At 37.4% G+C, this 27,202-nt stretch overlaps 1 protein-coding gene across 1 annotated transcript; it reads right to left on the bottom strand.

Moving 5' to 3' along the window:
- Positions 1-252: 252 nt before the first annotated feature.
- On the bottom strand, positions 253-26,967 carry NUP43 (nucleoporin 43). Its single transcript, XM_036765972.1, has 8 exons — positions 26,811-26,967; positions 24,947-25,069; positions 23,753-23,830; positions 21,789-21,969; positions 18,831-18,966; positions 7,885-8,036; positions 5,737-5,859; positions 253-1,939 (listed from the first exon to the last, which is right to left on the bottom strand). The coding sequence occupies exons 1-8, from the start codon at positions 26,928-26,930 to the stop codon at positions 1,710-1,712; spliced, it is 1,143 nt and encodes a 380-aa protein (XP_036621867.1). The 5' UTR covers positions 26,931-26,967; the 3' UTR covers positions 253-1,709.
- Between the last annotated feature and the right edge of the window lie 235 nt (positions 26,968-27,202).

The following is a 27,202-nucleotide window of genomic DNA, read 5'->3' as shown; positions in this document are numbered from 1 at the left end:
CTACAAGGAAGGAGAATGGGGATGGGGGCAGGGAATGGGGTAACAGAAGAGAGGGCAGACTGGGGGAAGGGGCAATCAAAATATATGCCATCTTGGGGTGGGGGGGAGGGTAGAAATGGGGAGAAAATTTGTAACTCAAATCTTGTGGAAATCAATGTTGAAAACTAAAAAATATTAAATAATAAAACAATTTTTAAAAATCTCATTAACAAATGAAATAAAGCATAAAATTCATAGCTAGAAAAAATAAAAGCAAACATTCTTATCTTAAAAAAGACACATCTCTATTACTTTAAGTAGTTACACCTTCAGAAGGGTAATTCATACGCTTAACTCTTCTTTCTTGCTCAGTATTAGCTAGTATTCTAATCTGACATCTCTTTAATCAGAATTACTGAGTACATGTCTAATCAAATCAATGGCCCTATTTCATAAAAATAAAGTGGGTAGATGTATTCAGCTTTAAAGTTTTATTACAAAAATAAATGAGATATGACAATATTGGAGTAACTAACAATCTGGTGAAAATATTTATTTGAATAGAAAAACTAAATAAAAAATATTTCTTTTCATGAAATCCTAAGGTAAACATAAAGTTCTGTTATGTCAACACTGCTGTGACTTAAATCTCAATGGTCTAATGAAAACTGTTTGACCTAATAAACTTTGACAAAATTTAGCATCATAATTAATAGCATCATATTAAGTTACCATCAATATCCTAGTAAAAGACAACCCACCATATGACCAAATTCATTATTTTTATATATACGTTACCCAATGACAAAGCAATTTAGCTTACCAAATTTCCTAGCTGCATTAAATGTAAATGCACAAAGTCATATGAGGATTTTAAAAATTAAATCTTGAAAGCTTAAATTAAATTTCTTTGGTAACAAAAAATGTTCAACCAAAATAAATTTTGGCTTATATACATGATGTTCATTTCAAAAACATTACTAAAGGAACTAGATTGCTTTTCTCACCTTTATAATGTTGACATTCCAAGACTTAAGCAGACACATTTAGAATAAGGGGACCAATGTTGAATAGATGGAAATAGGTGATTAAGAATGAATAAGAGAATAAAATGAAATCACACTGGCCAGTGGTTCCTAAAGAAACATGAAACTGGTAGACTCCTCACCAAAATTATAAAGGAGAATTCCTCTCTTAGTGATGTAGATTTGTTAGTTTCAGGGCCTAGGATAGTGTCCTTATAAAATATTTGTTCCATACACATTAATAGTGAAGGAGAGGAGGTCATTTAGTTAATGACGAAAAAGACAGCATAACTAGTGTTAACCTCTTTGCCCTATCTTATCACTATTCTCACAATGAAAAATTTTAACATACCAAACCTTGGAAAATCAGCTTATCTATGCACATACTTGCTTCTTAAACATTACTATAATGTAATATGAAGGTTATTACAGCTAATTTTTAGAAGTTAAAAAAATTTTAAAGCATATAACAGCAGCCCAAAGATATCTTTGATACTCTCTTGAACGTTCAAGGTTTTCTGTCATCAGACACCAAGTCTTACAATTAAGTAACAGGTATACCCAATTGTCAAAACTAAAAACTGTTCATTCATTTACTAATGATTCCACATTAAAATGTAAGTTCCCACTGAGAAGTTTACATACAAATTGGGATTCAACAGTTAAAACAGAGGCAAATCAAAACTCAGAACTGAGACTTAACATTCATGAGAAAAGTTGTCTAGTAACATAAATTGCTTCTGCATCAGTTCCACAAAGAAGACAAGATCCTAAAACGTCCAAGCTGTTGACGGACAGTGTCCTATTTGGCAATAAACTAGTGATCTCAATACGATCTTTTGCTGGATCAGTGCTGAGCCAGGAACTTATAAGGGATTGGTTAACATTAAGCTGGTTACTTGAAGGATGAGCTAATAATGTGCTATTTCTTCCACCTGTGAAAAAAAAAGTTAACACTTTGTAAGTAAATGTTAATTTGTGACCTTTTCAAATAATATATATATGTTTAAAAGGTATTTGCTAGTTATATTTCTTTAATACTCAAAATAAATTAGGTTGGTAATTCTATTATCCCAAAACTTGAACAAAAGACTTATGGAAATGTACCAACTGCCTGACAATTGATTTGTCAGTATGAATTAATCTTAAATACCCATGACATAGCCTTAAAATCTTTATTAGAGAAGGCATTTTAAACTTTTAATCCTATCAGTCTTTTTCTGTCCATTCACTGATAATAAAGATCATCAAAAAACAAAAATGAGACATGATGAATCAAAATTTTTTTAAAAATTAGAGCTTGAAATTATCTACTATGGATTTATCCCACTCTCATCTTTTTTTGATAGGTTTAAGACAGAATGGCCCTAGGACAACTTAATAAAAGTATTTGGATATAAGCTCATCCTACTCAGTCTCTCTGAAAGTAGCCTCAACACAATAGGGATCTTGTTGAACATGATTTTGATCTCCACTGCCAGGTCTTTATATTTTGAAATCTTTTTATTCCACATAGTTTGGGGACTATGAATATTTACTACAGTGACAACAAATGTTGTTCTTACGTTTTTATGACTCAATGTTCTATCCAAGTGATTGTGATCAATAATTTAATCCGAAAATGGTCTGGTTTCAATATAGTGAATTGTTTGGATTCTCCGGGATATTATGAGTTTATAGTAGGGTCATTTCTCACTTAAAGAAAGCAAGCTTTTAGTGTGTATAATCATAGGCCGCAGATTACCCTTAAGTATAATAAACTCTTGCAACCTCTGCAACAGTTTCCACCATTTCCTTGCATAATTTACATAGACAAAATCCAGCTATTTACAATTCTTTTTAAGTACTCAGTAGTTCATCATTTTCCTTTCTATTATAATGCTTAAGTTTAATTATACTCTATGTGTGCTGAATCTTGGATTCTTTCTTGCAGTCCTGCAGTTTATTTTTATTTGTATCCTAAAGCTTTCCCTATCTCTGGGAAATTTTCCTTGACAAGTTTTGGTAATATCATATTCAAATTCTCCTATTTTTCTAAATGTTTTGGCATGTCATGGTCTATCATATAGCCTTCTCAACTGATCCTTAATTTTGCATTATTTTGATAATTTGTGATCTTCTGCACAGGCATTTTTCTGGCTGACTGTGCTTCCCCCTCTCCCCCCAATAAGTTATATAGTTGGTTGATTCTATTGATCCTCTCAGGTTTTTTTAGTATACATTTTTATTTTTAATTCTTCATTTTTTTCTTCTTGATCTTTCTTTAACATCTTTTAAATCTAGCTTGATTTTGCCCATTCTTTTTAACTTTCTTCCAGGTCTTATTTGGTCTGAGGATTTTTTTATTAATGTTGATTTTAATTTCTTGTTACAAAACATTTGAGGACATCTCTTCAGACACCTTGCATGATATCTTTTGTATTGCTTCTGGTACTTTAAGTTGGTTCAGTTGGTCTAAATTAATTTTATCAGAATTCTGCCCATTTTTATTTTCCTATGCTTTTGTAGTCACTTTTCTTTTGTTTTGTTCTCTTCATTCTTTTTAAAGAGATACATGAAGAGCATGGCTCCTCAAACACCTCACTCTGAATTCTTGATTGAAAAACCCAGTTGTTGATAATTAGACTTTATATTTCCTTAGTCTTGAACAGCCCAGCCTGATATAGTCCTCACGAAAAATAAAAGAGCCAAAAAAGCAGACTGTTTGTCAAAAACAACAAGGAAAAACAAGGGCAAGGATCAGCAAACCAGATAACCAGTTCTGATTAACTGATTTTACCACAAAAATTTTCCTGAAATTTATTTTAGTGTAACAGACACACACACACACACACACACACACACACACACTTACTTTATGGTAACTATGTATAATTATGTATAAATGCATATATATCTTTTATAGTACAGTAACAACTATGGCAATTTCCATTTTTCATCTTTAAATTTTATCTTATTCTATTTATTTTGTACTCCCCCTAAAAGGAGACATAACTGTTTTTAAGTATTTGAAGAGCTGTTACCTAGAAGTGATTAGATCTGTTCTGCTTGAACTGAGACAATAAAATAGAAGCCATGGAAGAAATTGCAAGTTTTGACTTGGGGTAAAGAAACAAATACGTCCTAATGCTTAGTCTTATCCAAAATAAGAATGAATGGTCTTCCCCCTCACTAGAGGTCTACAAGAGAAAGCTGAATGATTACTTGTTGGGAATGCAATACCATAGCCTTCCAAGTTTTTTTCAATTTTGAGATTTTCAAATTCATTCCCTCCAACTGCCTTTCTAAACCTTTCTTTCCCTCTCATCTCAAGCACCCAACCCCAACTTTTATAACAAATGACTTAACTTTTTATTGCAAGGGAGAAATTAGGTCTTCTGATAAGCATTCCCTTAATTCTCCGTCTCAAAACTTTTCACCATTACCTATTCACTTCTTATCTCCTGACTCAAAAAGATACTCTCACTCATTGCTAACAGTAATTGCTTTACCCAAGCTTTCCCATCCTCTAGTGCCTTCTCCACAATGTTGTCTATTACTTCCCATTTATAGAACATATCCTAACATCTCAGCTCCAAAATCCCAGCTCTGCTTTTCCTTCTGTAGTCACTATTTCTGTCACCAACACCGCCGTTTATCTGTTCTCCCATAATCACTGCTTTGTCACTATCTTTGACGTCTCCTTTCCACTCACCTCATCTCCACCTTTAATAACCAATTATAAATTTCTGATGATTCTACACCTGTAAAATCTTTCTCCTCCTTTCTTTTTCTCACCAGTCTATTTAAGATATTCAACACCACCCAGCTAGTCCTGCCCTTCTCCAGCAAAAAACCCCCTAAAATACCTCTTTACTGAGTACATATAGTTCATACTAGATGGTTTGATATTTAAGGCTCTCTATACTCTGATACACACTATGTACACTACATTACATCTATTCTAGGCAATTTCTGTACCCCTACCACATACTTCCCACCCCAAGTCTGTGTCTGTGCTATTTACTATGGCTAGAATGTACTTCCCTATTCTCCCTATCCATTCTTTAAAGTCTGGATCAAATGCCTCCTCTTCTATAAAGTTATCCTCGATTACTCACTGGAAATCACCTTATTCCTCTTGGACTGTATTCAATATTTTGCTTAAATATGTCTTATACTGTTATCACATGTTATTTTGGATCAAGGTTGTCTAGAACAATGAACTGCACATAGCCGGCGATTAATAAATGTTTAACTGAAGATGTAGGCTCCTTTTCATAAACATAATTACTATTTTTCTTCTACTCACCCCTGACTCTAATTGGGAGACAGAACAATGTGAATTGAGATGATCTAACAAAATCAGAAGCTTAACATGTACTGTATCTCTTTCCCTCTTCCCTTTCTTCTGTCCCTGGCAAGGCTGTCAATGCCTATCCAACAACACAATGGCAAGAAGCCACATGGACACACAAAAAGAACCTAAGGTGTCTAGCACTAACCTATATTATACAATTTTGTAAATATCCTCAATGAAATGGCAATTGGAAATTTCATGTATATATTTATATATCCTTAGTCTCTCCATGTGACAAAAGAACGAGTGACTTCCATAATGATGAGAATTTACATGTTCTCTTTTGGCATGGAGCAGAAGCAATTTCGTAGGAGAAAAACCAACTTCCCTGCAAACATTTTCCAAAAGGATCATGAAATATTAGTGCATAAAAGTCTTTTCCAAGCCTCTTACCTTGGTGAAAAAGTGATGATTTTTCAGGAACATTTGTGGAGGCATCCCAATGCCAAAGGGATCCATCTTCAGAGCAAGTAAACAGATGATCTGGGTTGGATGGGTGGAAGTGAACTTCCCACACTACAGAACAAGAGCAGAGTAAGTTGTATTTTATTTCTGAATAGACTAGTTCAACAAAGATCCTATCAAGCTCTATTGGAATGCACCTATTTGTGTAAAAATCTGTTAGAATACAGAGATAAAATAGTACAGTCAAAAAAATTCTTGGGCCTAGACAGAATGGCAATAAAGGCTACTTGTGGAATAGTTCTTGCTAGCAGATAAGTTCTTTTAGGCTAGTGAAGTGAGAATCAAGTTGGGGAGGGTTCAATGATGAAAGTCATATTACTGAAATGCCCTAGAGTCCAGTAAAATGTAGTACAATATTAAATTTGCAAGCCACACTGGCTGCTTGCTATGTTGGCTGCCCACATCCCTGATCCATGAGTATCATTTCAGGAAAATATAAGGACTATTTCCTTTTGTATTTTTCTCCCTAGCACCTAACACAATGTCCGGCATGTAGTGGGCACTAAATAAATGCTTGAGAATTGATTAGTTGGTTCCAAGGTTGTGAAATGCTCAAATATCTGGAATTTTCCAGGGATGATCTAATCCAAGTCCAGGTCCAGGGCTATTAAGAGATCAACTGAGAATGGAGACCTCAAGTAGAACTCAATTCAGAGGGGACCTTAAGTAACAAGTAGCTTTCTGGAAACTAAGAATAGAACTGAGCCTCTGAAGGTAAGTTAGCTAAAACGCTACAGTTAAAACAAACCAACCTATATCTGGAACAAACCTCGGGCTCTGAGACATTGGGTAGGGTACCCCACATGTCAGAGTAGCTGTAGCTGGTAGCATTAGACATTTCAAGCCAGCATTTTTCATTTTTGCTATAATGAAAAGTCACGAAGTTTCACAGAAGACAAGAATATTACTTTCCCCAAAAGAAGAAATTGGTACTAAAATAAAACATGTATGCAAACATTATTGCAAGGCTATAGGTTTGGAGTAAAAATGGATAGGGAATGGACCTGTGATTTCATTAGTATAGTGAACTCCTCTGTGGGGAAACTCCCTCTGCCTGGCAGAGTGGGTTGGCACCTTCTCTGCAATTTACTACCTTAAGAGAGCTGCTTAGTGCACTGAAAGGGTAAGTGGTTTGCTAGCCAGTATGTGCCAGAGGCAGTCCTTGAACACAGGTCTTGTTGGCTTCAGGGCCAGTTCTATCTACTATATCATGCTGCTTCTCACATAGATCTGGTAGATATTCAAATCCAAATTTTCTCAAAACTAAACCAAAGCCCAAGTATTCTACAATTTGAAACAAAATAGTTTACTCTGTCCTAGTCTAGGATCAGAAGGAATTAGATGCTAAATCCTAACTAAATTCTGTTTAGAAGGTATGGTATTCATATATTTTCTTTACCAAGACAGGTTGACAATTATAAAAAGGGAAATGAGAAAAGATCTAAAGGTCTGGATGACCATGACCACCACCTCCTCTGGGTTAACCAAACCTCAGAATTTGTAGATGGATTCACACCTTCTCTTTTCCTTCTAGGAAGGTCTATAGAGAGAAAAGCCAGCCTATTTTTTTTTTATTTTTTTCTTGGAAATAAATATGGCTGCAAATCATTTCTTTGATGGCAGTATTGCTAAAAATATAATGAAAGAAGTTTTTGTTTAGTCACATCTGACTCTTCATCACCCCATTTTTAGTTTTCTTGGCAAAGATATTTGAGTAGTTTGCCACTTCCTTCTCCAGCTCATTTTATAGATAAGGAAACTGAGGCAAACAAGAGTAAGTGACTTGTCCAGGATCACACAACTAGTGAGTTTCTGAGGCCAGGTTTGAATTGAAGTCTTCCTGACTCCAAGTCTGGCACTTTTCCCACTGTGCCACCTAGCTGCCCCGTAAAGAAGTAGCCCTCAATATTTTATGCCCTTTTGGACATATGGTTAAGAAAAATTCTGTTTCTGAAATATATGTACTAATACAAATGCAAAAATGTGGAAAATAGCATACACTATCTAAAGACATAATAATTTTGCTCTTAAAATTGTTATACAAGTCACTAGAAACTTTATTTCTCCAATACTTACTTTCAGCTTCATGAGCCTTCAGCAGAGACACTGGCATGCTACCTTGTCTAACATCCCAAATACTCAACATTCCATCCTGACCACCTGTAGCTACAACATGTTGCTGGTTGGGATGTCTATCAACACAGTGAAGTGGAACTCTGTCTCCAGTCCTTTTGGAGAAAATGCAAAAGAAAAAATACTTTCTTATTTATATCAGTTTCTTCTTTCCCTGATTTCATTTTAAAACATTGACCAAAATTACACCAAGTACAAGTCTACTATAAATTATAATTGGTTCCTCTATCTTCAGCATCCTAAGTAAGCTGCCACTTTCGAAGGTAATAACTCATCTTCTTTGATCAACAAAACCAGCACAGAATCTAAGTTGGAACAGAAATCAGAAGGCATCTAGTTGTATCCTCACCTAATGAGAATTCCTTCTACATCACACTTCACAAATGGCCATCCAACTTTTGCTCCTGTAACTAGGGATCCTTTTTTGGGATGGCTCTAATTGTTAAAAAGTTTTTTCCTTACCTCAAACTAAACAGTGCTTCTAATTCCCTAACAACTAACTCTATCTTGGTAACTTCAAAACTTGATTAGATGTACTTTCAAAATATCTAGAAAATCTGGAATAAAATGCAGTTATTTAGGAAGTTAGTTAGCTAAAGTCATGAATAGTACATCAGAATGAGGCTAACATGTTAGTTTCTGATGCTCCTACATCTATGCTTTTCATACATATTGTGCACCAATTCTTAAAAAGAAGCTCTTAATGCCTGCTCTTCTTAACAATAAGTTTATTTTAAGTTACACTCAGATTCAAGAAATATACTAATGTAGTGAATCAGACAAGATATCTTTAAAATACCTGTTGAACTGACTTCAAACTACTACTGAAATTTCTAACATTTTTTGGTGGGTTTTTTTTTGGAGGGGGGAAAGCAGGGGAATTGGGGTTATGTGACTTGCCCAAGGTCACACAGCTAGTAAGTGTGTCAAGTGTCTGGAGGCCAAATTTGAACTCAGGTCCTCCTGACTCCAGGCTGGTGCTCTACTCACTTCACCACCTAGCTGCCCCCTAACATTTTTTTAAAATGGAAAAACATTTATTTAGCATATGAATAGAAATCTTAGACCATATTCACATTTCTAAGTGCGGTGAAAACAAGACATTTGTGAAATGGTTTAATCAAAACCACTTTAATTAGAGATGCTCTGTGAAATATAAGAAAAAACAGTACTTGATTTTTGCCTAGAAACACCTGGATTGTTTTGGGGGGAGGGGGTGGGGAAGACAGAGAGAGAGAGAGAGAGAGAGAGAGAGAGTGTGTAGATACACATACTTATATATTACATTATCAATGCAAAGTGATTTGCAGAAACAACTCCTAACTTAATTATGATACAACTCTCAAAGATATTTGCTGAATTAAGTTTCCCTTTAAAAAAACTTGAAAAGTGATTATATTACATCCCCGTGTTCCCTCTCAGATTTCTTCTGTGTTCAGGTCCAACTATTCTTCTCAATCTCAAGTGAAACACTATTTTGACATGCTAATTTAATGTTTTAGGCACTGGGGGGTCACAAGTTTAATCCAGCAGCTCCTATGACAACAATAATGATAACAGATTACTATGAAAACTCTGAAAAATGTGTTCTACTTTATTCAAAAAGTATTTAAGTACCTACTATTGGGCACTTTACAAGGCACTAGGGTACAAAAACAAAAAAAAATCTTCAGTGACTGCCTTCAAGAAACCTCCACTCCACTGGGGAAAATCTGTCATATATTCTTTCTTTTTCTTCTTCTTGAGACTTCAGCTGATCTGACTTATTTAAGTGTCAAGCCAAGCTTTCCCTGGTTCATTTTCCTTTCTGCAGCTCTTCATTATTGTGCCTACTACGTAACAGGCACGGGAGATACAAAACAAAAAAATAAAAAATTCCTGTACTCAAGGAGCTTATAGTCTATTGGGGGAGATAAGACCTCATATAAATATATGAAAATATGTGCAGAATGCATAAAAATAAATATAAGGTAGTTAAATGCAAAGTAATTAGAGAGAGCATAGCAGTTATAAGGATTAGGAAAGGCTTTGTGTAGAAAGTGGTGCTTCAGCTAAGGTGTCTTAAAGCTAAGAACACTATGAGTCAGGTGAAAAGGGAGTACATTCCAGGAATGGGGGACAGCTAATGAAAAGGCAAGTTGACAGGAGATGGAGTGCAATGTGAGAGGAAGAGAAATCTAGTTTGGCTGGATTGTAGAGTACATAAAGGGTAGTAACATGTAATGAGTCTAAAAGGACAGGTTGGGGCCAATTTTGAAGGGCTGTAAGAGCCAAATACAATAGTTTATATTTGATCTTAAAGGCAACAAGGAGTCACTGAAGTTTATTAAATAGGGAAGTGACACTTAAGGAAAAGAGCTTTATGGCCACTGGATTTGAGTGGCAAGACTTGAGAGGTCACTGAAATACTGCAGATAACAAGAATTATGGGAGTGAACTAAGGTTGTGGCTGTGTAAGCGGAAAGAAAAAGTTCGGTGTGAGATGTTAGGGAAGGGTCTGGAGGGACAGTTAATAGTTCTATTTTGTTAATGATGAGCTTGAGATGTCTTTAAGACATTCAGTTTGAAACGTCCAATAGTTCGTGATGCTCAGAGGCAAGAATTAGTCTGTATATATAGATCTGTGAGTCACCTTCATAAAGTGATAATTAAACTTATAAAAGTGATGAGGTCACCAAAAGAGCACATGTAGAGACAGAAAAGGCCTCAGGACACACCCACAATTTTGCAAATGAGATCACTCCAGAGTAGACAGTGCCAGACTTGGACTCGAGACAACCTGGATTCAAATCTTGGTTCAGAAACTCAATAGCTGTATGATCCTAGGTAATTCACTTAACAGGAGTCTGAGTTTCCCTTTTTGTAAAAGGAAAGAATAATAATACTAATAAAAGCACCTACCTCACAGAGTTGTGAGGACCAAAGGAAATACTGTATGCAAAGTAAAAAGGCTATGTGAATGTCAGCTATCATTACGGCTATATGTTCAATCTATACTGGTCATGGCTGCCACATGACTGTGCTTGGTCTGGAGACTATTTGCTAGCTGAGGGGGTTTCTGGGCTCCCCTTTTGTCTTCTTTGTTGTGGCTCATGGTGGTTTTGCTCTAGGTAAACTTCTATAAGAAATCACAAAAATCAGAGCCATCATCCTTCATTTTAGACATTTTCCATTTTTCAAAGTCCATCAATCAGCATTTATTAAGTGTCTGCTATATGTTGTTTATGGTGCTGGGCCCTAGGGATACAAACAGAGGAAGATAGTCTTTTCCCTCAAGAAATCAATAACTTAGGCTAAAAGAAATGTTTAATTAGATGTGCCAAATAACTTTAAGTGCTTCTAATTTGGTGCTCATTTCCATCTTTCCTTTAAGAAAGTTGATCATTTTGGATTTCAGAAAAACCTGGAAAGACTTACATGAACTCATGCTGAGTGAAGTGAGCAGAACCAGGAGAACATTGTACACAGTAACAGCCACAGTCTGTGATGACTAACTTTGATAGGCTTAGCTCTTCTCAGCAATGCAAGGATCTAAGACAACTCCATGATGGAAAATGCTGTCCACATACAGAAAAAGAACTATGGAGTCTCAATGCAGATTGAAGGAAACTATTTGCTTTCTTTTTTTGTTTCTTCTTTCTCATGGTTCCTCCCATTGGTTCTAATCCTTCTTTAGAACATGACAAATGTGAAAATGTTTAATATGAATGTATGTGTGGAGTCTGTATCAGACTGCACACCATCTTTGGGAGGAAGGAAGAGGGGGAGAAAATTTAGAACTCAAAATCTTATAGAAGTGAATGCTGAAAACTAAAAATAAGAATCAATTAAAAAAAGAGAAAGTTAATCATCTGACTACACACAGGCAGCTGATTCTGAAATATTACCACTTTGGTAACCAATTTTCTTTCTGTGAAGCTACAATTAATCTTATTTGCTATGATGCTATTTGGTGGTTTAGTGTTTTCTATCTGAGGTTCCATTTCAGTATTAAGATAGATGTTGGTTTTGTTACAGGATCAACGATCTATAGCTGCAAAGTACGTTCAAAGTCTTTAATATCGTAGGCTAGGAAACTAAAGTAAAGAGTGGGTAAATGACTTGCTCAATGTAAAATAAGAGCAAAAAGAGCTGGGGTTTGACTCCAGATCTTCTGACTCCCAATCTAGTGATCTTTCCACTACACCACAAATTTTGTCAACTCTGTAGAACTTTTTAAAAAATTTATTTACTTATTTTTAGTTTACAACATTCAGTCCCACAAGCTAAGTGCTGGATTTTGTGCTAAGGTACTTGGTCTCAATTGATGCTTAAAACAAACCTTGGGAGGTAGGTTCTATTATTTTGCCTATTTCAAAGATAAGGCGACTGAGGCAAACAGAGGTCAAGCAACTTGGGTCACAATAGGTAGTAGTGTTGGAGCAAGCCTAGGGTCTTCCTGACTCCAGGCCCAGTGCTCTAGCCACTGTACCATCCAGGTATCACCGAAGCTTGTGGACTACTCAGAAGCCTTGTGCCTGGTGTATTTTCATATGCATCCTTCAAGGAGAGAATCACAAGTTGCTAGATAGGTGAAGAAAAACATCATGACTACACATACATCTATCCCTATCTTAACAGACTAGTAACTGACATGGGTACACTAGATCCTTTTTTTAGTAATTTCTTCCTCACCAGAAGGGCAATAGGGAGGGAGGCAGCTATTTAAGTGGAGGATGTAGAGAGTAGCCTAAAGCAAAATTTACCCCAGTGCATAAAGATTCAACAGAACTACTTATTGGTAGGCAAACAAAAGGAATACTGACTTCAGCCCACTGCCAGGTAAACAATACAGGCATACCTTGGAGATAGTGTGGTCACAAGTGAATCACACAAATTTTCTGGCTTCCCACTACATATACAAGTTATGTTTACACTGTACTGTAGTTTATTAAGTGTGCAATGGCAATCTATCTAAAAAAAAAAACACGAAACCAATGTACATACCTTAATTTAAAAATACTTTATTGCTAAAAAAAAAAAAAAATGCCAACCATCACCTGAGCCTTCAATCAGTTGTAATCTTTTTTTGCTCAGCATCAAGGTGGCCCAGTGGCTACAATGCCAGGCCTGAAATCGGGAAGACTCTTCCTGAATTCAAATCTGGCCTTAGATACTTACTATCTGTGTGACACTGGGAAAGTCACTTAACCCTGTTTGCCTCAGTTTCTTTATCTCTAAAATAAGCTGAAGAAGGAAATGACAAACCACTCCAATATCTTTGACAAGAAAACCCCAATTGAGTTCCTGAAGAACTGGAATGGATTAAATAACAACAATCTTTTTGCTGGTGGAGGGTCTTGCCTCAATGTTGATGACTGCTGACTGATCAGGGTGGCAGCTAGGTTGGAGTAGCTATGGCAGCTGCTTACAGTAAGAAAACAATGAAGCCTGCTGTATTGATTGAATCTTCCTGTCGCTTGAACACTTAAGAGCCATTGTAGGGGTATTAACTGGCCCAATTTCAATATTGTTGTGACTCCAGGAATAGGTAGGCTGAAGAGAAGGAGAAAGATGAGGGAATGATACATCAATGGGGCAGTTAGAACACACACATTTATTGATAAAGTTTTCCATCTGATATGGTACGGCTTGTGGTACCCCAAAACGATTACAATAAGAACATCAAAAATCAGTGATCAGAGATCACCTTAACAGATATAATAATGAAAAAGTCTGAAATATTGTAAGAATTACCAAAATGTAACACAGAGAAATGATGTGAGCACATGCTGTTGGAAAAATGGTGCTGGTAGACTTGTTCAATGCAAAATTGCCATAAACTTTGAATTTGTCAATAAATGCAGTATCTATGAAGCATAATAAAACGAGGTATGCCTGTACAGGGTCAGGAATTTCAGTTGTTTTAAACAATGGCTAAGTTCTATTTAAGTGTTATCTTTAAATGAGAAACCTTGGTCAGCAGGCCTTTTCAATATAATTAGGAGGTGGCCTGGTAGTAAGTAGGATAAATAAATATACTGCTTTTTTAGGCCTTTAAGACCGTTTCCTGTGATTTTCTTGCTCTATCATACCCATTCAAATTTACAGGGCTTTTGTTTAATAATCATGTAAATGTTCAGCAAAATGGTTATCTGTCATGATTGGATGATTCTTTACACACTTTGGAATTATCTGTCTGGAAGAAATCAGACCAGCAACTAGATATAACAGAGTTCAAAATCATTAACAAATTATCTTTTCTCCCCAAACCTTCTCCTCTTCCTAACTTCCTTACTACTAGTGGCAGCACCATCCTTCCTAGTTATCTGGACTCTAAACCTAGGTGCCATCCTTGATTCCTCACTCTCTTTCTCTCTTTATATCCAATTTGTTGCCAAGTCCTGTCAATTTTATGTTCCTAACATTTCTCAAGTACCACCCCTTCTCTCTTCTGATATTGCTACCATCTGGGTGCAGGCCCTTATTACTTCATGCCTAGAAGGATCTAATAGTTGGATGTGCTGCCTTAAGTCTTGCTCCATTCTAGCTCATCTTTCAGCTACCAAAGCACAGATCTGTCCATGTCACTTCCCATTCAAAAAATTCCAGTGACTATTATGTCCATGATCAAATATAAACTCTTATTTGGTATCTAAAGCCCTTCATGAGCTGGCCCTTCCCTACTTCTCCAATTTTCTTATATCCTACTCTTTCCAACGTACTCTGTATTACAGTGACATCAGCCTCCTCTCTGTTCCTGAACAAGGGATTCTATTTTCTGACTGAGTATTTTCACTGGCTGTCCATCATGCCTGGAATTCTCTTCCTCCTCATTTCTGCCTCCTGGCTTCCCTGGCTTCCTACAAGTCCGAGCTAAAATCCCACCTTTTTCAAGAAGCATTTCCCAATCCTTTAATTGCTAGTGCCTTCCATTTGATATTATCTCCAATTTATGACAGCTAGAGCATTATCAATATATTGATATAGATAGATATCTTGTTTGTACATAGTTGCTTACATGTTGTTCCTCCCATTTCTAAAGGCAAAGATAATTCTGCCTTTCTTTGAATCCCTGGCACTTAGCACAGTGTCTGGCACATAGCAGGCACTTAACTGATGCTTGCTGATGACAAGAATTAGAAGACAACAATGAGAAGTTATACAATTACAGCATAGACTACTGACAGAATATATGAGAGGGGCGAAGCCAAGATAGCAGCTAGAAGGCAGGGACTTGCTTAAGCTCCCTGCCAGGTCCCTCCAAACACCTATAAAAAATGGTTCTGAACAGATTCTAGAGCTGCAGAACCCATGAAATAGCAAAGGGAAGGAGGGCTCCAGCCCAGGACAGCCTGGATGGTCACTGGGAAGGGTCTATCACACAGAGCTGGGAGTGGAGCAGAGCCCAGCATGGGCCGTGCCAGGACCAACCAGACCGGGAGCCCCAGGACCTGGGCAGAACAGGCCCTAGCACCCTGAATCAGTGAGCTGCGGTAGTTACCAGACTTCTCAACCCACAAACGCCAAAGACAACAGAGCAGGTTAGTGGGAAAAGCTGCTGGGACAGAGTAAAAGGAGTTCCTGGTTGGCCACCACCTCAGGGGTGGCAGAGGTGGTGCAGCTCTGAGGCTGCTTCCAGAGCTACGGCTGCAGTTGTTTCTAACCCCAGGCCCACCTGGTGGGAGGAATTAAGCTTCAGACTAGAGCGGGAGTGCAAAGCCTGCTTTGCCCTGCCTGGATATGGGCTGCAATCCTGGTTGGCGGTTCTTGGGGGAGAAGGAGCACTGGTGTGGCAGAGCTGGCTGTGTAGAAGTAGCTCTGAAAACAGCAGCGCAGCCCCTCAAACTTGGGAAAAAGTACTCTCTACTCTACAAGCAGTCATACACCGACAAAATACTCAAGGGTCAAGTAGTTGGCTGGGAACATGAACAGGCAGCGAAAATGGTCTCAGATTCAGACTTAGACTCAGGAATCTTTTTTTGGTGACAAAGAAGACCAAAACATACAGCCACAAGAAGTCAACAAAGTCAAAGAGCCTACATCAAAAGCCTCCAAGAAAAATATGAATTGGTCTCAGGCCATGAAAGAGCTCAAAAAGGATTTGGAAAAGCAAGTGAGAGAAGTAGAGGAAAAATTGGGAAGAGAAATGAGAGGGATGTGAGAAAACCATGAAAAACAAGTCAATGACTTGCTAAAGGAGACCCAAAAAAATACTGAAGAAAATAACACCTTAAAAAATAGACTAACTCAAATGGCAAAAGAGCTCCAAAAAGCCAATGAGGAGAAGAATGCCTTGAAAGGCAGAATTAGCCAAATGGAAAAGGAGGTCCAAAAGACCACTGAAGAAAATACTACCTTAAAAATGAGACTGGAGCAAGTGGAAGCTAGTGACTTGATGAGAAATCAAGATATAAAACAGAACCAAAGGAATGAAAAAAATGGAAGACAATGTAAAATATCTCATTGGAAAAACCACTGACCTGGAAAATAGATCCAGGACTGAAAATAGATTATTGGACTATCTGAAAGCCATGATCAAAAAAAGAACCTAGATATTATCTTTCAAGAAATTATCAAGGAGAACTGCCCTGATATTCTAGAGCCACAGGGTAAAATAGAAATTTTATAGATTTTATAGATTTTTATAAAATTTTTTGTAAAATTTTATAAATTTTATAGATTTTATAGATTTATAGATAAAATAGAAATTTTAATAGAATCCACTGATCACATCCTGAAAAAGATCCCAAAAAGAAAACTCCTAGGAATACTGTCACCAAATTCCAGTTCCCAGGTAAAGGAGAAAATACTGCAAGCAACCAGAAAGAAACAATTTGAGTATTGTGGAAATACAATCAGAATAACACAAGATCTAACAGCTTCTACATTAAGGAATCAAAGGGCTTGGAATATGATATTCCAGAGGTCAATGGAGCTAGGATTAAAACCAAGAATCACCTACCCAGCAAAACTGAGTATACTGCTCCAAGGCAAACTATGGACTTTCATTAAAATAGAGGACTTTCAAGCTTTCTTAGTGAAAAGACCAGAGCTGAATAGAAAATCTGACTTTCAAACACAAGAATCAAGAGAAGCATGAAAAGGTAAACAAGAAAAAGAAATTGCAAGGGACTTACTAAAGTTGAACTGTTTCGTTTACATTTCTACATGGAAAGATGATGTGTGTAATTCATGAGACTTCAATATCAGGGTAGCTGAAGGGAATATACATATACATATGCATATATATGTGTGTGTATACACACACACACACACACACACACACACACAAACACACACACACAGAGGGCACAGTGAGTTGAATATGAAGGGATGATATCTAAAAAAATAAAATAAAATTAAGGGATGAGAGAGGAATATATTGAGAAAGGGAGAAATAGAGTGGGGTAAATTACCTCACATCAAAGTGGCAAGAAAAAGCAGATCTACTGGAAGGAAAGAGGGGGCAGGTGAAGGGGAATGAGTGAATCTTGCTCTCATCGGATTTGACCTGAGGAGGGAATAACATACACGCTCAATTGTGTATCTTACTCCACAGGAAGGAAGGAGAAAGGGGATAAAAAAGGGGGGACGATAGAAGGGAGGAAGTAACCAAAAGCAAACACTTTTGAAAAGGGACAGGGTCAAGGGAGAAAACTGAATAAAGGGGGACAGGATAGGAAGGAGCAAAATATAGTTAGTCTTTCACAACATGAATATTGTGGAAGGGTTTTACATAATGATACATGTGTGACTTATGTTGAATTGCTTGCCTTCTTAGGGAGGGTAGGTGGGAGGGAAGAGGGGAGAGAACTTGGAACTCAAGGTTTTAAAAGCAGATGTTCAAAAAAAAAAGTTGTTTTTGCATGCAACTGGGAAATAAGATATACAGGCAATGGGGCATAAAAACCTATCTTGCCCTACAAGAAAGTAAGGGAAAAGGGGATGGTGGGGAGTGGGTTGACAGAAGAGAGGGCTGACTGGTGAATGGGGCAATCAGAATATATGCCATCTTGGAGTGGGGGAAAGGGTAGAAATGGGGAGAAAATTTGTAATTCAAACTCTTGTGGAAATCAAGACTGAAAACTAAAAATATTAAATAAATAATAACAGAAATTTTAAAAAAATCAAAAAAATATGAGAAAGTTGTTAAAGGGATCTCCATCAAGAAGCATAATCAGAAAAGGAGCTGAGTCATTTGTGTAATGAGAATGACAAGAAACACACTGCCTAAAAACTATACTAGATTCAATGAAACATAGGACCTAATAGAAGGCCTCTAACACATGATGGTTTATAGCACATGGACAAGAGCTGTACAGAATGAGGTGTGGCTGGATTAGGATCTGCACTGAAAGAGGTTGTCCAATTGATATATTATCATGTATTAATTCCATGGGTGCTTATGGCTAGGTTAGATGGCAGAGTGGATATAGTATTAGGCCTTGAGCCAGAAGACCTGAGTTCAAATGCAATCTCAAATACTTACTAGCTGTGTGACCCTTGATAAGTTATTTAACCTCTATTTATTTGCCTCAGAGCACCTACCTCCCAGGGTTGTTGTGAGGATCAAATGAAATAATGATTGTAATGGGCTTAGCATAGAGCCTGGAATATAGTAAATATCACATATAGCTATAACAATAACAATTATTATTACTATTATTACCTAGTAGACAACTTGTTGCTTAAGCTTCTGTGTAGTTGGGCTGGTTTTCTGTTTAGACACAGTCTACTGCCAGGTACAAAAATGAAAAATTTTCAATCTTTTTAGAGCCTGAGACTGACCTATGCTGACATAGCCTTCAAAAACCCAACATACACCCACCTACCACCATGTAGCACCAGGAAAAGGCATTTGTGGAGGGATATGTGCAGTAGAAAACAAACTGTATATCAAAACTTACAGTGACAGTATCTGAGATGGTTCACTTCCTTGCTGTCTGAAATCCCATATCTTTAACTGTCCAATTGAATTTACTGTGAGAATCTCAGGAGTTCGGAGGAAGGTCACTGCATGGAGAGTACTACTGTCTGCATTATCTAAAATTGAGAAAATTGCATATCAGTGGTTGTTTTTTAAAAAAAAATACAAATCCTGAATGTAAATTTCTTCAATTACTTTAAAGATGAAATCATGCTAAATCTTTCAAATAATAAGGAATATTATTAGTAAAGGAAGATCCTGAAGCCTTTGATTAAAAAATTAAAATATGTTAATACTCTTTTTAATATGCTTTTTAAAAGGTAGTAGTGCTGGATTTTTTAATTTCTTGCATCCCTTTTGTATTTCTAATGTCCTACATCTGAGAGCTGACCATGATTTCAAGGACTACCATAATCTAATTCTTAAGGTTTTCTAGAATTTGGCTCCCCCTGCTTAACACTATTCTCCTAACAACTGCTCTTCCTTCAAGTAAGGCTACTCTCCCCACTGCCTCATCAACAAAAAAAACCATCTCCATTCCTACCTGATATTCTTCATCCTCACTTATTCAAATTGTCCTTATTCTTTAAAGTCTAGTTCAATTTCAGCTTCCCCTATATCAAGTTTTCTCTAGTCTTCAAATTTGTCCTTTTCAATTCCTACATTATTTATAGCTGATATTGCACAACTTAATACTTCATTAATAAGTTTTATGAGCAGACATGAATTTTTTAAGATGGGGAATTAATCGGTATGACTAGATTATAAATTCTATGAGAACAAGAATCATGTCCCTCACCCAGAATAGTGCTAAGTACAGAAAAGACGTTTAAGAAATATTTGTTGACTGATGAAGGTAGGAACGATGCTTATGGTAACAGAACCAAGATTCTTCGTTGTGTAAAGCTAAGTGGTTTACAAAAGGATTACTTTAACAGCCACGTTTCATTTTAAGTTGAAAAGTAAGACATTACACTAGTGGTTAGCAAACTCCAACCCATGGGATTTTGGCCCACCCTGTTTTTGTATTTCCAGTAAGCTTAGGATGGTTTTTACATATTTTTTAATATAATAAAACCATTTAAAATTGTAAAAAACATCCCTGGCTCACTCAACCACTGAAAGAAAAAAGAAATGCAACATTAAATTTAATTATTCTGGTTTTTTTTTTACAGATATGACTGGACAATTGCAAAGTTTATCTCAGGGAATATCAGTAGGACAATTAAGTAAAAACAGAAAATTAAAATAATGTGATTGATGTCCTTTTTTCCCCATTTGGGCTGAGAATTCTCCATCTCCTTTTATAACGTATATTTAGTTTTAAATATAAAGCATTATAGATTGCAACACTGCATACTCTTTTACATGCTCTCTCATCTGACATTTCATTCACTTTCACCAGTTTTAATTATCACCAGTATATATAGATATCTGTTTCACATCATGACATTCCCCACCACTTTTGATATATAGAGGGCCAGCAAAAGAAATTAAATGGGAATTTTGGGGGAGTTTTATGGAAGTTGTAGATGACACACAAAGGCCAGCAGCCAAACAGAAAAGTTTAGAAACTTGGAAATGCATAAAACATATACATATTGTATAACATCAACCCACATTTTACAATAAGGCACTGTAAACACACCATAAAAGAAAAAATTCAGACTTGTCTGATATGAAGGGGGGGCCAAAAATTTTTATGCAGATTTTCCAGATCAAGGGGGCACCACACCCCCAATCCCCACGACGTTGAAGGGATAACTGCAACTCCAAAAAATGTACCTCTAAGTCCTTAAATTTCCCAAGGACCAGTTCCAACTCCAAGGTCCATCTCCACCTCTCTCACAACCACCTCAACTACATGTCTAAAACTACCCACACAATCCCCAAATCCTTTCAAACTACCTTGTAGGATCACAAGATCATAGATTCAGAGCTGGAAGGAACCTTCAAGACCACTGAGTTTAACCTGCTCCCTATGAATAAGGAAAACTGAAGACACGGAAAGGGGAATGATTTGCCCAAGGTCACACACACAAGTAGCAGAGCCAGAATCTGAACTAGATCTTTTGTCTCCAAGTCAAGGGGTCTTTCTCACTACAGCACATTGCAGAGTCCTTATTTCTTCTCTCTCTCTGTTGACATCACCCAATTCAACCAGGCCCAAAGCTCTGAGCAGATCTTTGACTCTTCCTTGTCTTTCAACATTCCTAATATCCAGTAGCTCTTGGTCTGGTTACGTCTTCTTTCACAAGGCCTTTTGCAAATGTTCTTTCCTTTCCATTACTACTCTCATTACTATATAGTTCAGGCAGTCACCTCACTTCTGGACTCCTGAATAAAATCCTGTTCTTTCCCCAGATTCTTCCCCTTCAAATTAATTTGAAACATTCCTGCCAAATTAATCTTCCTAAAGCATCACTCTGTAGCCTTCTCTAGCCAATTCATCTTTGGCTTGGCATTCAATTTCCCCCACCACCTAGCCCCAAACTACCTTCTAGTTTTATCTCATGCTACATCCCCAATATTCTGAACTACCATTTTCCAAACACGCACTGTGCTTTCTGGTTTCCGTCTCTTTGGTTCAAGCTATTCTTAATGCCTGTAGACTCTCCCATTCATCTCTATCAAGGTTCCACCGACTGTTCAAATTCTAGCTCAAAGCAATATTCTCCATTATGTCTTCCTAGATCATCTCAAGCAAAAACACTTTTACCTTCCTTTGCATCTCTAAAGCATTTACTATGTATCATTCATATATTACCTTTTATTGTAGATATTTATTGACACATTTTAACTCCCATACTAAACTACGAGGCCTTCAAGGACAGAGATTTTCTTGGACACCTTCGTATTCCTCACAGCACAGTGGTACATATAGCACAGGTGGCTAATACCTACTGGCTAAAGAAAATGAACTAATCAGTTCTCTTACCTATAGTCCGTACAGCTTCCTTGTAATCAACTCTGAAGAGATTGATTCTGCCATCTTCTCCAACAGTAACAATCTCTGGACTGTTACATACAATACCAGTACATGGTGCACTCCTATAGGAAGGACTACCTGGGCCAATGTGGTAGTGGGCTCCTACCCATTCCTGGCTGACTGCAAGCGTCTGTGTAAAATAGGGGAGGGTGAAGAAAAATACCTTTAAAGCCATTTGGCAACACCAAAAAATCAAAAGTTATCAAGTAACAAAATTGTAGCAAATTTTTCTTCCCATAACATAGTACTTTCAGGTTTGAAGGAAATTAGAATATACCTAAAGTAACCAAAAGCACGAAATGCTTTTGTTTTTTCTGTTTCTATTTCTCTTCTCAGCTCCACAGAAAAACCTCTCTCTCTCCTTTATATTTCACAAGAAATATAATTTTGATGACTAGGAAACATACTTTACAAACTTCTATCCTCTGGATTAATTTCTAAAGGAATGTTTTTAAATCACAAATAGCTTATTTTTCATCTTGGAATACCTCTTACTACCAAAATGCCTAAAAAGCCCCCAAGCAAGTAAGACTTCCAAAATGCTTTAGATTACTGTACATAATGTTTCCGTTTACTTCATTTGTTTTTCTTTTAAAGAAGCAGTTACTAGGTATCCAGGATTACTGTGTTCAAAAATAAGTAATTTTCTTAGAGTAATCAGGTCAGAAATGACATGATTTCCTGCAAATAATGTTATTAAAAAAATAAAAGCCATAGTTTACATTATTTAAATGTTTCATTCTTGACTTTACTAAATGTGCCCATCACTAAGATGACCTGCATGGGAAGAACAAAAATCTCAATATAGCCTTTTCTAGCTATAAACTGTATAAGACTCTACAAGTTTTTTTCATCAAAGTGCCCTTTATTGTTTTCTGAAGGTCAACAAATTTGGGTTAGGTTTTTTAAAGGGGCATTTTGTATGAAGGTTTGCCACTGCCTTTAAAGTGGGGGCCATCCCTTAATTAACTTCTTAAAGAGGCCTATTCACTGAATGGGCATTACAGTATCTCACTCACAATGAGCACCTGAAAAGACCTTAGCCTAAAAGGGCCAGTGTCCCAATGCATCCTGGGCCATCTCCAGTCATCCTGGTGAATATCAGACCACTGGACCCAGATGGATCTGGAGGAGAAAGTGAGGCTGGTGACCTTGCACAGCCCTCCTCACTCAAATCAAAGTCAACTGAAAGCTATGTCATCATTTCCCTGACGTCATGGTCCTCTTCAAAACGAAGGACAAACACAACAACAACAATAACAACCCCTTAAAGTAAAAATTTAGGTGTTATTAGTAGAACCAAAGAGATCTTTCCATCCCTTATGGCAAGTGAGATAATGAATGCTCTTATTTCCTTTGAGAAAGAGATAGAACAATAAAGGCAAAGTAATATTATTGTAGTTACCGACTAAAATGACTATTTAATGGTAAAGAATATGATCTTCGAAACAATAAAAAGACTGGGTCTGCCTATCTCAACCAGCCTGGAAGTACAAGAATCTAGTCATGGGCCCAGTGCCACTTTTATTGGCACGGGAACTTTAATCTGCTTTGTTTCCCACCTTGGTCAGTTTGCCCGTCCTTAGGCAATTTGGTAGCCCCCTTACTTAATGCCATATTTAGTTTGGACACCTAATCAGCTTAGCCCAATGCATTTCAGAACTCTAAAGCCAAGAGATCTTCCAGTCTTAGCTTTCTTGGTAGCTGGAATTATAGGAATGCACCACCATGTCCAAAGAATATTAGCTTTTGAGAAAGGTTTGCACTAATATGAACACTTTAATTTTTTTTGCCATTCAGGTTTTAGTATTATAAAGTATAATTCCTTATTCGGTAAGGAAATATTTACATATTAACCTATAAACCTTAAGAATAATTTTAAAAGTTCAATTTTTGCATAAAATGCTATTTACCTGATTATTCGGATGGTGAAGAAAAACTGTTACACATCCTGTTGATGAAGCAGCTACAATTCTTTCCTGGTCCAAAAACTAAGCAGTAGAAAAATTCTGCTCATTACAGATTCAAAATATTAGTGAAGGTTTGTACAATTTTACCTAGTGATAACCACCACCACAATTTTAAACATAAAAGAGACAATGATAACTTGTGTAATACTTCACACTTTTTGAAGCATGTACTTTCAAATATATTATTTCATTTTATTCTCACAACTCAGTGAGACAGGCCAGGCAGCTGTTATTTCCAATTCATAGAGAAGTAAACTGAAGTTCAGGCAGCTAGGTAGCTCAGTGGATAGAGAAATGGGCTTGGAGTCAGGAAGACCCAAGTTGAAATCTGTCCTCAGGCACTAGCAGTGTGACCTCGGGCAAGTCATTTAAGTTCTGCTTGCCATAATCCACTGGAAAAGGAAATGGCAGACTACTTCAGCCTCTTTGCCAAGAAAACCCCATGGATGGTCCATAGGGTTACAGAATCAGACACGACTAAATAAGTGAAAAAAAAACAAATTGAAGCCCAAAATTATAAATAATTCATTATTCAAAATGGTTTTTTGGAGGTAGGGTGGGGATAAATCTGAACCCATAATGTTATCAGTCAGGGAAACTCACAGCATAGAAATTCTTACACATACAAATCGGCAACATAGAGCAACTGCTACTGTGCAATTCACTTGTCTTAGAGACAAGATTTGAACCTGGTCTTCCCAACCTTAAAGCCAGCTCTCCATCCATGGAGCCTTGATGCTTCCCATGTAAGTGCTTTACAGTTGATAAAACATTTTCCTTAGGACTCTGAAGTAGGTATGGCAAGTATCACTTTATAGAAGAGAATAAGGCTCAAAGAGACTAAAATCTTACATGGTATATAATAGGAAACCAAAAGCCTTCTGTTGCCTATTCCAGTTTGAAACTACTACACATTGCCTTTCCTTACCATTAAGTGCAAGGTAATGAAAGCACTTTGAAAAGTTACTGCAGAAAAAAATATTAATTATGATAAATGGATGTTTATATAAATTGGGGTTCTCTTAAACTATTCTCGATCTCAGAAGAGTGAACAATAGATTAACTCTGGGCCATGTAAATCTATCTTTAGAGAAATAATATTTTATAATATTTTAAGTCTTAAAATGTCGAGGTTACCTGCAAGTCCATTACATCACCATGATGTTTGATGTCACACAATAATTGATGATCTCCTTCAAACCCTCCATCAGTGCTCAAGTTACCAAAATCTCCAATACACCAGAGTGAAACACTGTTTTCCTGTAAATTAGTAGCATTTTTATGTTATGACAAATTAAGTCCATTTTATAAAATGACAATCTTTATTCACTTCAAATATACTATGTTTACTTTTGGATTATCAATTATTTGTTAAGTTTAAACCACTCAAGTAGTTTCCAATCTGCTGGAATCCTAGGAGAGTGAGGAGTGGGGCAGGTAACTATTTCAACAGGTCCATAAATACATATGGGCACCATTCACTTTTCATTATGTATTGTCTCAGTCATTGATACTAAGAGGACGACTATTATCATGGAGGCATGAAATTTTTAGAATTTATAAAGAGGTTCTCATTCATTTAAGAAGACCAATAAGCATCTTTATTAAGTGGAAGGCACTGTAATAGGCTAGGAGCAAGCATAGCATAGAGAGAAGAAGAAAATAAGAAATGATGCCTGCTTTCAGATTAGAAACAAAGTGCATAAGAAAGTTATTATTAAAACAAACACATTGAGGCACTATTGGTGGAGCTATGTATATGGTGGAGCCATTCGAGAACACGATTTAGAAATATGCCCAAAGAGTTATTAAACTGTATTCCTTTTTATGTAGGTATAACACTACTAGTCTTATGAGCAAAAATATTTATAGCAGCTATTTTCATGGTAGCCAAAAATTGGAAACTAAGGGGTGCCCATCAATTGGGAAATGACAAATTATGGTATAAGAATGTGACGGCATACATTTGGGCTGCAAGAAATGATGGAAGGGGCAGTTTCAAAGAAATTTGGTAAGACTTGTTTTAAAATATATACATATATGTATAAATTAACAACCTGAAAGACAAGAATTCTAATTAAGTCAATCATTCACCATGATTCCAAAGAACCGATGATGAAAAAGTATAGTTACACTCCTGAGAAGTAACGGATTACATATGTGCACTGAGACACATTTTTAGACATTGCCAAAACAGGTTTTTGTTGTGCTTTACAATGCATACTGGTTACAAGGTTTTTCTTCCCCAACCCTCACCCCCAGGAGGAGGTGGGGAAGAAAATAAATGCTTATGGAAAGTATGTATTTTTAAAAGTCATGAATAAATTGCAGTCACAATTCATTGAAAAGAGGGATCATTTCTGGCTAGGAGATTTGGGGAAAGCTTTATAAAAGAGATGGCATCTGAGTGGGCCTTCAGACAACTCATAATTGTTTGGGAAACATTTTGTCCACAGACCTTACAAGGTAGCTAAAGCAGGGGCAGGCATGTTTGAGAGAAGCACAAATTATATACAAAGACTTGCTGGATACCTACTGAGTACAAGGCACTGTGTCAAGGAGCTTATAATGGGGGATACATATATACAGGTAACGCAGTGCACATAGTGCCAAGCCTGGAGTCAGGAAGACTCCCCTTCCCGAGTTCAAATCCGGCCTCAGACACTTACTAGCTGTGTGACCTTGGGCAAGTCACTTCACCGTATTTGCCTCAGTTTCCTCATCTGTAAACAGAGTGGAATTGGATGATATCTAACATCTCTCCTGGCTCTGCTGTCTATGGTCGGGAGTGAGGGATCCTTTCAGAACAGGCCCAAAGCAGGGAGCCGGAAGCCCGTGGGCTGCTCCGCGGGCATGGGCCGGGTAGCGGAGGGTAGGAGGTGGGGGCGGGGGGGGGGGGTGCTGCTCGGGAGAGGAAGCACGAGGAAAATGCGCCAGGATGGGAAGGGGGAGGGCATCTTGCGGACACCTGGCAGCCATGAGACAAGAGAGAGGAGGATACCTCATTGTCCCAAGAGCCGGTGACGAAGGTCTCGGCGGGCTGCAGACTCCCGGGGGGTACCGGCCGCCAGCGGGTTTTGCTGATCTTCTGGGACACGAACTTGGCAAAGATCTCTTCCATGGCTGGGAGGCCGCAACTCTACCGCGCGCCGAATCCCTGGGCCCGCCTCTTCCGGCCCGCTCGCCCACCTGCCTGGCATCCTGATTGGCTAAGAAAAGATACCCGGGAGACGGCGACCGAGGAAAGACAAACTTCTTCCGTAGGCTCCGAAAGTCTTCGATTTCTGGGATGTGGTGGAATGATGGAAGCCCTGAGGGTTTGGGACAGAGGGCGGCGTGGCTGAAGGTCCTGGGGCTGCCCTTGGGTTGGTTCTCCCTTCTCCTCTTCAACTT

The sequence above is a fragment of the Trichosurus vulpecula genome, chromosome 7 (genome assembly GCF_011100635.1).
Source record: "Trichosurus vulpecula isolate mTriVul1 chromosome 7, mTriVul1.pri, whole genome shotgun sequence".
Taxonomy (NCBI): Eukaryota; Metazoa; Chordata; class Mammalia; order Diprotodontia; family Phalangeridae; genus Trichosurus; species Trichosurus vulpecula.
This window is presented reverse-complemented; position numbering and strand designations above follow the sequence as displayed.